The 16195-nt window shown below is 39.4% G+C and overlaps 1 protein-coding gene across 8 annotated transcripts in view; it reads left to right on the top strand.

The window, feature by feature from the left end:
- The window catches only part of ACACA (acetyl-CoA carboxylase alpha), a 210266-nt gene that overhangs the window by 146168 nt on the left and 47903 nt on the right, over window positions 1-16195 (top strand). For 7 of the 8 annotated variants that reach the window (XM_057535458.1, XM_057535463.1, XM_057535460.1 and 4 more), the window contains 3 exons: window positions 765-854; window positions 2767-2885; window positions 14041-14064. In XM_057535458.1, the coding sequence (XP_057391441.1) occupies window positions 765-854; window positions 2767-2885; window positions 14041-14064 (233 nt within the window). The remainder of the gene's footprint in view (window positions 1-764; window positions 855-2766; window positions 2886-14040; window positions 14065-16195) is intronic. The other variant, XM_057535459.1, reaches the window with a different exon arrangement.

Consider the following 16195-nt stretch of genomic DNA (forward strand, 5'->3'; position numbering starts at 1 on the left):
TATCTAGAAGGTATTCTAGGACAGAATGAAGTGGTAGCACTGGTTGATTTCTGATATTTGAATCAGATGTATAAATAGGTAGTTGTTAGTCTTCTACAGGCAAAGCTACTTAAATAATCATTTAATTTTATTTTAATGCTTACTATTAAGCTTCATACAGAGCCAATTTTATAAAAGAATATTGGCTAATTTTACAGCTAATTCAAAGAACCTTGACTATTATTTTTTAAACAACACCATTTTGTCAGGAATGACTTTTATTTTTCTACTTGGAAATAATGATAATATTATTATCCCTAGGCAAGGGAATCTTCAGGGTTTCTATCAGATTTCGTTCTGGGGAAACTAAAGAGGGGGGAAGGATGTTTTTGTCTATTTGGTTCATAGTTGAAATAGAGGGTTCAAATCTATGGCTTACCATAGTGGAGTTAGTGAGACAATATATTAAAAGTTAAGTACGGATATGTGTCAGAAAGGATAATAATAGCCATAAACACTTATATTAGCATATAATTAATGCACTGTTAATGCATTAGTCTAAGAATTTTACGTATATTAACTCTTCAACAGCCCTGTGAGGATAGGTATTCTTATTTTCCCCATTTTGTAGCTGAGGAAGCTGAGGCAGAGAGAAGGTAAGATCGTACATGACCTTCATAGACAAAATTCTTAAGTTCCACTAAATGCTTCAAATGCTAAATATTGTCCATTGGAATTGTTCTCTTATGGATGTAATGGTTTAAGCTTGTCTTTGTACCTTCCAGAAACTCATCCTGTCCGAAACGTCAATTTTCGATGTCCTGCCAAACTTCTTCTATCACAGCAACCAGGTTGTGAGGATGGCAGCTCTGGAGGCAGGTTCTCACAGTAACGTGACATGACCTTTCCCTCAGTTTCTGGCTTGACTCCTTTTGTCCATTTGGCTATTGTTATCAGTCCTTTTTCTTTGGCCTTAACGTTGGTTCTCAAGAGTAGAGGACCTTCCTCTTTTCCTCTGAAACAAATGGTCTTGCTTTTACTCAAGTGTGTCGACTCAACTAATCACCAGTTTCTGGGCTCCAATCACAGGAAAATAGCTGCTAGCATTTTTCAATTCTACTTACCAGGTATTTGAATTCTTCCATTTCATAATGATTAGGGTTCCCTGTCAACACAATAAGTGAAAAAATATGTGGCTGATCAGAACAGTACCATTTTGTGATTTGGGCCAAATAAAATGGATTTTAGTTATATTCTGAATTGTCAAGTAGTTCTTATGAACTATTTTGGCATGAGAAGGAAAGTAATAACATTTAATGAACTGTGTTTTAGGTGCTTTATTTTTCTCATTTAATCCTACAATTACTTCATGAAGTAGAAGAAAGTGAGCCTCTGAGAGGTTAAGTGACTTGCCCAAATTCACATGGATAGTAAGTGGAAGAGTTTGCATTTGAACCCAGGTCAATCTGACTCATGACTTTTCTGTTTCCACTATAGCACACTACCTCATTAAGCACAAAAATTGCAGGCCCCAAATACTGCTGTAAAGTTGCCAAGTAGATGTTTTTTTTGAAGATGAGGAAAAGGAGTGTCTTCAATGATTTTATGTGATATGATACCACTACAGTCCTTTGCGAGCTCTTTTGGGTTACTTTTTATTTGTATTCTGTGGGGAGACTGTAATATATGCTACTCAGTAAATATCAAAATTTGAAAATATCTAAGTGTTCTACAGTGCTTTTATGCCATTTAATGCAAAGTCTCCTGACGTACCTCACATGCTGATGTGTCTCATTTTATGTGCATGGCAAATTAGCTGTGAAGTACATGAGGTTGGACTGATGGGTTTTCCTGAGACGTAGCCTGTTGCTGTTTCTTTGAGTCAAGTTAGTGTATCTGAGATATTATATGTCAAATTATGCCTTCCTGATTTTGCCTAGGGTTTGGGGGATATAAACGCTGTAAAATCAATTTGGGCCAGTGGGAAAACAAAACAAAGATACAAGATAGTGAAAGAGTTAGACTGTACTTCAACTGTTTCTGTCTTCTATCTTCACTCCTCAGGTAGCCCAGAATCAGCACCTCTCATTTTTCTCCCTGTTTGCTTTTTTAAAAAATTAATTAATTAAATAATTAATTTATGGCTGTGTTGGGTCTTTGTTGCTGTGCGCGGGCGTTGAGTGAGGCTACTCTTCGCTGCGGTGCGCGGGCTTCTTATTGCGGTGGCTTCTCTTGTTGCGGAGCACGGGCTTCAGTAGTTGTGGCTCGCGGGCTCTAGAGCACAGGCTCAGTAGTTGTGGTGCACGGGCTTAGTTGCTCCGCGGCATGTGGGATCTTTCCAGACCAGGGCTCGAACCCATGTCCCCTGCATTGGCAGGCGGATTCTTAACCACTGTGCCACCAGGGAAGTCCATCTCCCTGTTTGCTGTTATCTTCTGTTGAAATCATCATGTGTAATGAGTTAATAGTCATGGTTCTATATACTCTTGTGCTAACTGATCAAACCTTCTCTCGAATTTAGGTCAGTGTGAAGGGTTTATAGCACACCTAGAGGTGTCCAGCAGAGGAAGGCTAGCTTTGTTTCCATTTATAGTCATGCGTATAGTTTTAAGACTCCAGCTTTATTAATTAAAGCAAGGTATGTATGTATGGGGCTTTGGGACTTGTCACCACAGACCACTTTCTTCTGCATCAGACACCTCTTTTCAGGACTGTCTTTTTCCTGGGCTAACCATCTCTTAGTTTCTGTTTTTAAAGTGTATTTACTGAGGATTACTTTTTAACCAGGTGTATGTTCGAAGGGCTTATATTGCCTATGAACTTAACAGTGTACAACACCGCCAGCTTAAGGACAACACCTGCGTGGTGGAATTCCAGTTCATGCTGCCCACATCTCATCCAAACAGGTGAGTTTGAGCTGGTGTGTGCACCTGAGCCAACCAGAGCTCTATCAGGAGAGTTAAAGGGAGGGTGGGGGTGGGTAATGTGTGTGACCATTATGTATGTTTTTTTAAGCTAGAAATGTAGAGCAGAAAATGAACATGTTTAAACCATGAGAAGAAGAGCCTCTTGGTGTCCATTTCTTTTTTTATTTTTTTGATCTTTGATCTGGAGAGATAAAGTATGGTCTAATTAAGATAGAAGTTTAGGATTACTCCATTCATTTTCTTTTTTTAGAAATTTATTTATTTATTTATTTATGGCTGTGTTGGATCTTCATTGCGTTGCACAGGCTTCTCATTGTAGTGGCTTCTGTTGTGGAGCATGGGCTCTAGGCACATGGGCTTCAGTAGTTGTGGCACACAGGCTCAGTAGTTGTGACGCACGGGCTTAGTTGCTCCACAGCATGTGGATCTTCCCGGACTAGAGATTGAACCTGTGTCGCCTGCACTGGCAAGCGGATTCTTAACCACTGCGCCACCAGGGAAGTCCCTCCATTCATTTTTATTGATACTTGTATTCTGTCACTGAGGAGGCATAGTTCTTTCTTTTCTAAGTTGGAAAGAATTTACTGGCATTTTACTTGCTGGAATTTGGCAGAAAATCACTTTTTTTAGCAGTTTAAATCAATGGAATATAAGCATATTTTGGGTGGAGTGCTTTTCTTTTCTATATGTTTGCTGTAGGTTAAGGTTATACCTGAGTCAATTTCATTATCTCCCTAAAAACAGACACATGAAGTGAGCAGTTGAAACTCAGTTTTTAAAAATCACACTTCAGAAAGCAAACATAAATTCAAGTAAATTACTTAAGCCGTGTTAATTCCACTAATTTTCCCTTCCTAAGCCCTTTAAAAAAATACAAACGTACATATGTAAATTTGTTTCCAGTTCAACAGTAATACCAAAGTATTGCTTTGGTTTTAAGACAAAAATACTCTCTTGTAATCTCATTTATTTTTGAAGTTTTCTGAGGCAGTGAAAACTTAGGAATTTCACCCACACAGATGTTCATCTCCTCCCGTATTTTCATTCTTTTCAGTAATACCACAGGAAATATAAATAACCACAGCCAATCTTAAGCTGCCCCCTTCCATTTCTGCTTTATGGCCTTTGGTTCTTCACTTTTTATTTCAAAGTACTATGTCTTTGGGGATCCTTAGTTATAGACAACAGAAATGGTTTTGTTCCAAATTGCCACTTCACCCAAAGCAATAGAAACTCCTCCTAGAGACAAAGAAGTGTGTGCTGAGACTTGCGGCCACTGGATGCCACTGTTGATCCAGCAGAGGTCAGCAGATGAGCAGTAGCATCTTCAGAAAAAGTACTTGTCTTCTTTGTCTGAGAAGGTCCTTTCACTTCCCTACCTCGAAAATACCTTATGGCTGGCAGAGAAAGGCATATATCCTTGATTTAGCAAGCATCTCTCGGTACATTTTTGCCTCCATGGATTTCAGAATCTCATTTTCTAGAAACGAATGGCTGTCCTTCAGTGAGCGGCGAGGTACTCAGGGCACACGTGGGCTCGGCACTCAGGCTTCCTTCTTTTCCTGTGTTCCTTGAATAATTGTAGAGAACTATATGCTATACTTAATGCTCTTTATAATTCTCGGAACATTCTCCTTTTCTTCCTGCTTTCTACTACCTCATCCCTTTGGGCAGTGATTTGTAGTCAGGCCACAGAGCTGCTTGTGATTTCCTTCCTTCCCTCATTGCTCCCCTTGCCTTTCTGAATTGCTCTCCCTGTCCTACTTTTAAATTTGAGGATCTGTGTCCAGTTTGGTGAGGGAAAGTCGATTGGAAAATGAGAGACATGCTTCTTAACTGTTTGTTAAGAAATCTTATTCACCTTTCCATCTCAAGGGTGTGAACCTTGGTTATTCCTGATATGGTTTCAAAACTTGTATACCTGTCCCTCCCAACAACTGAGGTGTACACATTCCTCTGGATAAAGACCAGACCTGAACAGAACAGTAATCCTGTCATCTTTCTAAAGTCTTTCTTGGTTGTGTGTATACAGAATTATAAACTGCTGGATTATTATTATTATTGATGTAGACGTAAAGGTGAAGATAGGGAAAATAAAGGAGGAAAGAGAAAATAATCTTTGTGAAACCCAGAAAACCATTAAAATTGCTTTAACGCTTTTCAGGTCTAAAATCCTTTTGTTAGTTTAGGAATAGAAGACGTATTATCAGATTTAATTACAGAATGCTATATTTAATTTTAGAGCATGGCTTATTCAGTTATTACAGATTTGCTACTTGAATTTAGTTTTGTAAGATTTTATATTTTCTTATAAATGTTTTTTTTTACAATTTGGAGTTATGACCTTATCCTGACACCAGTTGGTGTACTGCAGTTCAATTCTGACACTTAACCACCTGGAGTTAGATCAGATGCCACAAGTTAAGGGCTCAGTTCTTCACAAAACTGCCTCTACTTCAGATGTGGCCAAAAATTGGGTTCCCAGACCACCCACACTTCTGACCAACTGGCTACAAATTTGGGGGTTCCCATGATCCCTTCAGGTTCAATAATTCACTAGAACAACTTAACAGAACTCAGCAAAACACTATACTTAACTAACGATCACAGTTTTTTTAATAAAAGATACTGATCAGGACAGACAAGTGAAGAGATACATAGAGTAAGGTCTAGGGGGGTGGGTCCTGAACACAGAGTTCTTTCCCTGTGGAATCAGGGTACCTCGTCCTCCCGGCATATCAATGTGTTCACCAACCAAGAAGTCCCATTGAGCTTCAGTGTCCAGAGTTTCTATCAGGGATTCATTACAATGTCACGATTCATTGACTCATTGGCCACGTGATTAAACTCACTCTCCAGCTTGTCTTCCCTCCCCAGAGGTCCAGCTGACCCTCTAATCACATGGTTGGTCTTACTAGTGAGTAGCCCCTGTCCTGAGTTATCTCTTAGCATAAACTCAGGTGTGATCCAAGGGGCTCATGAATAATGAAGGCACTTCTACTACTTGAGAAATTCCAAGAATTTAGAGTCTGTCTCCCAGGAACCAGGGACAAAGGCCAAATTCTTTATTATATCATAGGGCTGCAACCCTTAGAGAAGAATTCTAAGGTATCTTAGTTTTAGCTAGTTTTGAGTCAAGTTCCAACTTTTTTTCTAACCTCAGTACTTTTGTTCTTTTCTGTTCTTACTGTTTTGAACAAGCAGGCCATAAGCATTATTGTTTCTAATTCTACAGAAACAAATTACAGGAGACTGTCTACCAGTGTTTATTCCACTCTCAGTTCCTGTAAGGCTCAAGGACACAGTTATGTCCACTAACCTCTAGATCAGTGATTCTCAGAATTATCTGCAAAGTATTTTAAAAATACACATATGGGTTCCTGGCTCTTAAGATTCTGATTAATTTTGAACCAGAGTCCAGGGGACCACTTTTTGAAAAAGCTTCTCTGATAATTCTGTTGACCATCTACAATTGAGAATCACTACTACTAGACCAGCACTGTCCCATAGAAATATAATGCAAGCCACATATGTAATTTAAAATTTTCTAATGACCATATTTAATAAAAAACAGACAAAATTACTTTTAATAACATTTTATTTAACCCATTGTATCCAAAATACCTTTTTTTTTTTGCTTTTGGCCACGCCGCATGGCAGGTGGGATCTTAGTTCCCCAACCAGGGATCGAACTCCCACCCCCTGCAGTGGAAGCATGGAGTCCTAACCACTGGACTGCCAGGGAAGTCCCTCAAAATACCATTTTAATACGTAATAAAAAGTTATTAATCAGATATTTTCCATTCTTTTTACAAAGTCTTTGAAATTTAGAGTGTATTCTCTACTTCCAGCATGTCTCAAAACAGGCTAGCCATATTGCCAGCACTTCCTAGCCACAGAGACAGCTCAACCAACTGTAGACCAAGAATTAATTAGGACAATCACACTGAGTCCTCTTTGTTTTATGTTAATGGTAGTATCCCTAGGAGAGATTTTTGTTTTCTTTTTACAAACTTTTCTTCTTATGTTGCTTATTCTTAGTAGTTACAGCAATCATCCACTTCTGATACTGTAGATATACTACAGTGTTTTACACATGCTTTAAAAATTGTTCAGTGAGAACAGAGAACAGGCATATGAATACACATATTCTACATATCTAATGCTAAACAGAATTTTATATTTCTCCAATATTATATTTGGGCTTAACAAACCAAAAATTCTTGGGGGAGAAAGCACATACATTCTGTAACCAGTTTTTGCATTTTCTTTCCTGGTACTTGGTCTTCCCATTTCTAGCCAGACATTCATTTTTTTTTTTTTTTTAATGTTTATTTATTTATTTATTTGGCTGCATCGGGTCTTAGCTGCAGCATGTGGTCTCTTCGTTGCTGCGCACGGGCTTCTCTCTAATTGTGGTGCATGGGCTCTAGAGCGCACGGGCTTAGTTGTCCTGCAGCATGTGGGATCTTAGTCCCCCGATCAGGGATCAAACCCGCGTCCCCTGCATTGGAAGGTGGATCCTTTTTTTTTCTTTTTCTACATTTATTCTTTTTTTTTTTTTAACATATTTATTGCAGTATAATTGCTTTACAGTGGTGTGTTAGTTTCTGCTGTATAACAAAGTGAATCAGCTATACATATACATATATCCCCATATCTCCTCCCTCTTGCGTCTCCCTCCCACCCTCCCTATCCCACCCCTCTAGGTTGTCACAGAGCACCGAGCTGATCTCCCTGTGCTATGCGGCTGCTTCCCACTAGCTATCTGTTTTACATTTGGTAGTATTTATAAGTCCATGCCACTCTCTCACTTCGTCCCAGCTTACCCTTCCCCCTCCCCGTGTCCTCAAGTCCATTGGGAAGGCGGATTCCTAACCACTGGCCCACCAGGGAAGTCCCCAGACATTCATTTGAAGTAGACTAAACTTGTCCAGCAAGTCCTTGGGAGTATCTTTCTAAGCTGTATTATCAAAGCGAGACTACAGTCTCTTGTTGTGTATGGGGTCATCTAGTGGAATTCTATTCCTGTGGTTTGTTTTTGACTAGTGATTTAGCCCCCGTGGGTTGGGATGAAACATGGCTCTTTGTCTGCAAACTGACAACAGCAGAGTATTTTTTCAGGAAAATGCCTTAGATGCCACTTGGATTGAAGACTGTGTCCCATTTGCACGTTTTGATTTTTAGAGAAGCAGGCAAAACACAAGCAGCTGCCATTGCAAATGAGTGGAGCAGCCTCTGAGAAGGAAGAAGAAACCCCCTTTTTAGCACATTTGGGCAATTAGCACGTGGCCAACATGTTTGGTACCTTTTTGTTTAAATTCATTGTGGGACTTTGTATTGCTTGACATTTTCTTATACTTAAAAATTTTTTTTTAATTTTATTGTGGAAAGAACGTTTAACATGAGATCTACCCTCTTAAATTTTTAAGTATACAGTATATTATTGTTGATTTTAGGTACAACGTTGTACAGCAGATCTCTGGTGCTTATTCATCTTGTGGACTGAAACTTTTGTTTGACATTTAGTTACTCTGTGTTTCAGTATAATTTGACTATTTTTTTCTAATACTCCTCACAATATTTTAAAAAAAAAAAGGTGGCAGATGACTAAACAGTTTCTTACCTCTGTGACTTTCTCATCATCCTTCTTGCTAGGCAGGCTTCAGCCAAGGTATGTTATCTACTTCCTGATCTTCTATGTAAGACTTTCAAATTTTTTATGGGAACTGTAGTTGCAACTTATTTGGCGTCCTCAGGTCTTATTCACCAGAGGATCCAGATATTAGAGCTTTACTAAAGGAAGCTCCTGGCCTAGATATACCCTTCTTAAATTCCTTTCACTTGAACAGCAGCTGCACTTGACTTAAGCATAGTAGGAAACCTATATATTTATATATGGAGCACCTATATATATGGGAAATGTGTGGACTTTTTTTTCCTTCTTTATCTTCTTAGCATATAAGGACTATGTCCTATTGCATGTGAATTTTTTTGAGGGGAGGGGATTTTTGCTGTCATTTTTTAAAGGTGATTTGTAGCCAGTTAGCAATTGTCCTTAGAGGAGAAATGAGGGAGTTTCTTCAGTCTTTTTCTTGGTGCAGGAGTAGTCAGGATAGCTGGTCTGCACTAAGAGAACATTTTATTATTATTCAGACTTTTAGGACTTAATTCTTTTGTCTAAGATTCCATCAGGCCAGCTCTTTAGTGAGTTCAACCAGTATTTTACATGGATTAATCCTGGAGCTCAGACTGTTATCATTCAGCATTCCTTTTTCTCTGTCTTCTTCCAGCAGGCTCAGGGTTTAGAGCCCGAGTTGTGTGTGTCTTTTTTCTCATTCTGAAACCCTAGTTTTAGCACTCTCTGGTGCTGGTGATGGAAAAGCTTGTTACACTAAAGCCTCTTCCTGAATGTATTTTTGACGATTCATCAAATCGTTTGACATTCACGATTTTACTTAGCTTTGGACATATTAAGTAACTCAGAATAATCTGGAAACAAGTTCTTTAGTCAGCCTATGTACTTGATCTTCTAAAATATTTATACAAACATATGTAAAGTCTATTATCCCATAAACTCTGTGGCTATGCATATGGCTGTGCATATTATGACATCCTGGGAGTATGAAATTTAAAACTCCAAATGATTTTCGTAAGTAATACATATTAGTGAACATAGTTCATTTTTTTAAACTTTTAATCTGTGATGCAAATAAGAAGCACCACAATTGATGCAGAAGATGGAAGTCCATTTTGTTATATATTTCTGTGCATACATGATGGGTGAAGACTTGGATTGGTGTTTATTTCCACCTATTTCTTACATGGAAATCCATACTTTAGTTAATTTGAGTTGCACTGCACTTTCTCTGCTATTTGCTCCTTATGAATTTGGCCCTCTATGTTATAATGTTTTAATTCAAGCATTTTCCTCTTCTCCTGTCTCACATCCAGAAGAGGTCGGCTGTGTTCTCCCCTGATAGCACATGTTTTGGCCATGACTGAGTTTTGGCTGCTTGGCACCTTCAGAGTTTAGCTGTCGGTGGGTGGCCTCTGGACCTTCTTTTCATGAAGAAGGTTGTGAGGAAGTTTAGAAATCAGAAGCCTTCTATGGGGCTAATCAGCAGCCCATTGCCATTCTTGAGGATTCTGATCATCTTTGACACCCAGATATTAGACCCTTCTTTGGCTCGTTCTGAGACACTCGAAAGTCATCCAACTTGCAGCATTTTTTTTAGCAGTGGGAGCACTTGGTTGTAGTTAGCAGGCCAGAATGACCTATAAATAAATAAAACTACAGTGCTTGCTTCCTTTATGCAGGGTAGTCTGCTGATAAGATGCAAGCATCTGGCATAAGAGAAGATTCTCAGCAGGTTTAAGTGCTTTCCTGTATCCATGGCTCAGCTTCTGGTCTCTGCTGTGTTATTTTGGCACTCTAGCCTTGGAAGATTGGAGAGTCGAGTTTAAAACTCTCAATATATCATTAGGGTAGCCCAAGGTCCCTTCTTGTCAAGGAAGACTAGCTGATTCCAGGGGGAAGGAAAAGCAGAATCTAGGGCACCTGTAAATCCCTGTAGTTTTGTGCTGTGGGTTTGTAGCTAATTATATAGCAGGCAATAGTAATATGTTGTAGCTCTCTTGGCATACTTGTTTCAGAAAGAGCAAAATCTTCCAGCAGAGCCAAGAAGGGGCTTTAAAGGGGCTTTAAAGGGGCTGCAAATGAATGAAGCAACGATCATTTTATTGTTAACGAAAGCTCTGCAGTGGAGTCCGGGCATCTGAACTGCAAGGAGGTGGTGGGGGAGATGCCAATAGAAATACATGGTTCAGATGTGTTTTACAGCTCTTGATTTGGATTCTCCTGCAGAAACATAGTCACTCAAGGAGACCACCACTGGTCACAGCCAGTCAAATTGCTCTTTCTCCTATGGTACTGCTGTTAGTGACTGCTAGTGGGTTATTCAGCCGGCCTCTTCTGATTCTGCTTTGCTGCCTGATTTCAAAAGATTTGCCCTATCCTGGCTCTCAGTCACAGCTTGATGTAACCACTGCTTGTTTGCATGCATCCCCATCGTTTTCATATAGGGTCTTTTTTTTCCCTTCCAGTTAGAAGGCAAAAGAATCAGGAGCATTTTTATATGATAAAAGATTTATGTAGGGTCAGCTAGAATCAAGAAAAATGAAATTCAGCTGGAAGGGATGGTAAAAGGCTCAGAGAACTTGTGACTGCCAGAGAAGTTGGTGTTCCTTAAATAAAGAGGGTTCAGCTGGCAGGCAGCAACTCTGACTTCGCTTTCATATTGAAGCAGGCTCTCCAGCCATTCTAGACAGGCAGGTCAGTAAAATCAGAGGTGACTTAATGCCGAGCACCTCAGAATTCAAAGGATTTCTCTTGTCCTTTTTTAAATTTAGTCTATATTGATGTGGAATGCTAGCCTCAGGAGCTGAGATGAGAAAAGGCCAGGTCTAGATTCTGGTTTATGACACCATATTTAGCAGTGTCCTTGGAAAGCTTCCCCTTTGGTTTCTCAGTTACCACATCTGTAAAATGGAGCTAATCTACTGGAAGGAAAATGATTCTAATATTTTTCACCACATTGTGAATGAAGATTCATCATCATAAGTGCTCTGAAGAACCTAAACAGGTGTCTTACAAGTGAATTTGTACTCCTTTTTTGTATTTGAAAATGCGATTGATTGCCTCATCAGAGATTGAGAAATTTGATTATTTTTGCGAGATGAGTATGCAGTGAAATGTGGCAGATTTTATTTTATTTTTAGCTATGTAAGTGGGATATTTGACTCATACAATCTCTATGTTAGTTGGTTATTTTTGTGCAGACCACTGAGCTAGCTTTCTACTGTATCACAAGAGTGTGCAGTATGCCACATCGGTCATTTTCTTAAATTGATCAAATAGCCCCTGTATAGAGTTACAAAATATATAGATGATTGTTATGGACATGGCTAAGTATTTACCTGGTAGTAGAGAGTTTAACCTTCCTTCTCTGCTCGTCTCCCTGACAAACCCACAGAATCTTATTCTATTGATACCAAAGGGGATAAGCTGACTCTAAACTTACCTCTTATGTGATTGATTTGAGGCCAGTCCTTTAAAAACTGGAGATGTTGGGAGTTTTGTTCTTATCCCATACTGTGTAGATGGTGCATGATTCCTATAACAAAGCAGCAGGGGGCTTCCCGTGAGAGCTTGAGGATTGCTGATGGAGAAGGGCTGGCTTTTTGTTAGTGGTGTTCTTTTCAATTCAGGCCTTTTTCTGCTGAAAACTTGGCCCTCATCCTGTGAAGACTCCCTAAGGGATTAGAGTAGTCACAGAAACAGTGAGACCATTTTATTAGTGTAAAAAATTGGTTAACAGTTGAGAGAGATTATACTGGTTTCTAAATTTGAGAAACCTGGATGGAAGGTGCTTGAGATTGCTTTGTTTGTAGGGTTCTTCTCTCTGAACTGAGGCTTATAGCTTAGAGACTGTGCAGGTGGCCCTTTTCTTTAGACTCCTTTTTATATCTTAAAAGGAAGACTTTCCTATATTTTCATTAGCATTTACTGTTAGTTTTCTGCTTCTGCTCTAGAACCTGTGTGTACTTTTTGTTTGTTGATGAGGGCCAAGTGCATTATAACTAAGGACCTCTTGTAAAATGAAACTCATTCCCCTGAACGAGAGGCTCAAAGACTCCAAACAGCAAAGGTGCGGGTTTTTGCACTCGGAGGTGGCTCTTGCTGCCTTATGAATTTGCTCTGGGATACAGGTTTGATGCAAAGAGCATTGCTACTCACAAATCATGCGAGGTATACAGTTTGTGTGCAGCGATATGTCACAGCTCTTTATTTATATGGCCGGCTCAGTCTGTTCTGCTCCTTTCACTGCCATGGAAAGTGCATCATTTTCCTCCCACTCTCCTCCTTCCACATACCATCAGCACCACCCACTATGTTTCGCCCATTAAGTCCCCTGTGTGCCAGAAAACCCCAACAATGATTAAACGCTGATAAAAGAGTGTTAGAAGGTTAGGATAATCAACCCATCAACCCCCTTACAGGACTCCTAAATTGTGGGTGGTAAGTATAACTTTTCCCTTTTAACATTGAAAATAAGGGTTTGATTTTTTTTTTTTTTTTCAGTTGAGGAAATGACTGAGGTCAAATTAAAGGGGGGAAAATAAAGCGTTGGTGTCAAAGACCAAAGAGAATGCAGGAGACTTGCTTTTCACTTTCCATTCTTATCCTAGTCTTTCTTTCACGATTTGGAAATATTCTTTCTCAGGAAATTCTAGGGCTAGCCAAATTTAGGTTAAGGTTTTATTTATGGAAGGCCTAGAGATTTTAAGCTTACAGCAATTTTTAAAAGTCATTATTGCCCTAAATTCATTTCACTTAAAAAATATTAATTAATTCATTTTTAACAGTCTATACCGCTCTAGTCATAGAATCATTAATCATCACATTCCTGCATGCTTTTCAGTTCCTTTAAGCTCCTGTGGCACAGAGTACACTCCTTTCCTATACCACCTCCTACCCCCATCCCAGCCCAGTCTACAGGAGGAAGAACAGGGTTAAAGAGAGTTAGAAAAGGGAGCTGGGAACCCAGATGCCTGGCTTCTTTTCTCTAGAGGAGAGTTTGTAGGTTCATCACACATCCTAGAAAATCCATTAAGGTGGGAGAGGCTGTGGAATCAACTTCTCTGAACCCCCTTATTGCATTTTTAGTAAAATAGGAACAAGTTAAGAAGATTCTCTAAGAATTTTGTCGAGAATTATATTTCTTGTTGAAGCTTAAGATAATATACCATATTATACAGCTTTAATTTTCATGAGCCTGTGGTTTACCCTTACTCTGAATTATTTTTTTGTAATAGAGCTATAAAAAAAAACTCCATGGTAAATACATTTTAACCCTTTCCATCAACAGCTGCTGTGGTGAGGTAGGTCAGGAGGCATGCCTCTTTGGAGGCACCCGGGGGGTTGAAGGGTAATGAGCACTTAATTATGTCTGCCGAATGCCAGAGCTGCCAAACTGGGGCTCCTCACGACTGGTCTGTATCTGCTCCGACAATTCTTTTATTATGGCTTTCACTAACCTATCAATAACTAACTGTGGTTGTTTAATTACAGAGGGAACATCCCCACGCTAAACAGGTACCGTATATTTAGTTTTTTTTGTTTTTTGTTTTTTCTCCAATTAAAAACACCTTTTAGGAAAATAAGGGAAAAAAATAACACTACACTTGACAAGCTAACATGTTATCTTTCTGCTAGGGAGTCCTGAGCTCCCCTTTGGACATACTAAACTATTTTTTCTGTTTGGAAAACATGTCTTCAGCTTTTCTTCAGCCATTCAAAAAGCAATGCTTGAAAAGCCTCAGTATGGAACAGCTCCCGTCTAGCTGTGTACAATAGGGGAATCCTCTGCCCCGATGTTCAGCTTTGCTGTAAACATCTTATTTTGCTAAGTTCTCTGTTTGGAGCTTTCAGAGGAGAAACCCTTACGGTTACTCCTATCCTGGCAAATTGTTCATCAGGTTTTCAATTTCTGGTTTCTCTAATTTGCTTCTCCTTTTAGAGGAACACACACGCAGAAATAGCTGATCTCATGTTTTATCAGTTTGTTAGCTATTTTTCTATAAAGTGTTATGATGCTATGAAAGTCAAGTTTTATTTCAGACCTGTAATGAGATTACATTGGAAAAGTGTATCTGAAGTTTTGATGTGTGTAGCCCTGTGCAACGTTTCCAGACCAGTAGAACACAAGTGATATTTTAATATTTTGAGTTCCTTCTGCTCCTGAGCCAAGCAAGGCAACACAATGCAAGTTTGAGAGGATAGCAGTTCTGACTGGAATCCACAAAGTGCTTAAAGCCGTAACACGCTGGTGCTGACGTCTTTGAAGATGATCAGTTATTTGTTGAAATATTTATAGGCTTATGTTTATTTTGTCCCTCTCCCTTTAAATATTAAGTAATCAAAACTGTGTATAGCTTTTGGCATCCAATTTGGATGGGGAGAGGAAAGGGAGTGTTTTGTTTGGTCCTCTCGTCTGCTCTTGACGAGTGGGCTTGCTTCACTCCTGCTTGCCTTTAGCTGTCCTGGTCCAAGAGCATAGCAGTGGGGGCAACTGAAATGTGGGTATTTCCGATGGGGTTCAGTTGAGTGAAAAAGATTCTTAACCCCATGTTTGCCACGAACATAGACTGTTAGCGTATTCAGAGGGGGTTCCCTTTAAGGGTTATCTGGATTCTCTTTCCTGTCTAATGCCAGGCAGGAAGAAAAGATACAATGCCTCACAAACTTGCTCCTTTACTAAATATATTTGGTGATCCTAGAAAAGGCTGATAGCACTTCTGAGTTCATACAGCTCTGAATCCCCGTTTCTAGTGAGCACCATTGCTTGATGTGTGTTTCATTTGTCGGTTTCATTCATGGTATCAATGGTGTCCTCTCCCACTCTACCTTCTAGTCCCTGGTACTGTCAAAAGTGGAAGTACTTTTTCATAGTCATCATTTACCAAAGGAATAAAAACCGGGAGTGTCAGTCTCTAATGGTCTGTGTGAGCAGCACTCCCATTGTGTAAAAAATTCCATTGCCTTTTATAATTACAGTTTGCAATAGAGTACGGCATGTACCCAGATCTCTAGCCCACCTTGCTGGCTCTCTTCCCCCCTGCAACACTGCAGGCAGTGCATTTCAAGGAGATTTTTGAGCAGCTCCCCGAAGTTCAAGTGCCATTGCCTTGCTCTGAACGTGCTTCGGATCAGTATGCCAGTAACATGTCGGGCAAGTCCTGGAGGCATCCTTTAGTTTGGTCCTTCCTAACAGGCTGTCCTGATTGACTGGGCATCACAAACACTTTACAGTAGCATCTCTCAGTACATACTGCTGAGGTGCATCAAGGAATATCCAGATTCATTATGTTTTTAGATTGAACAAATCAGTTCTCTTTGAGCATCTCCATTTACACTTGTTTGTCATGCTTACACATACTTTGAAACCCATGCTCTGCCCTTTTGTATCTTGCTGGGTTTCATTAAGGGCTTTCAATGAAGATATGTTTACTTTGGTATGGAAATGTGTTTAAATATAAAAAAGGAAATTTTGCAAAACTGTCTCTCTTTCAAAAAGGGAGAAGCTGTAATCCTCATAACTGCACTCCCCATCAGCCCATTCAAGGAAAAAATAGATACCTCAGTAAAGTTCCTTTTACAGATTGTTACTTGTTTCTCTCTGATGAGTTGTGTTTTTTATAATGATTTACTAAACCATTCCAAATGA

Source organism: Balaenoptera acutorostrata, chromosome 20 (assembly GCF_949987535.1).
Source record: "Balaenoptera acutorostrata chromosome 20, mBalAcu1.1, whole genome shotgun sequence".
Classification (NCBI taxonomy): Eukaryota; Metazoa; Chordata; class Mammalia; order Artiodactyla; family Balaenopteridae; genus Balaenoptera; species Balaenoptera acutorostrata.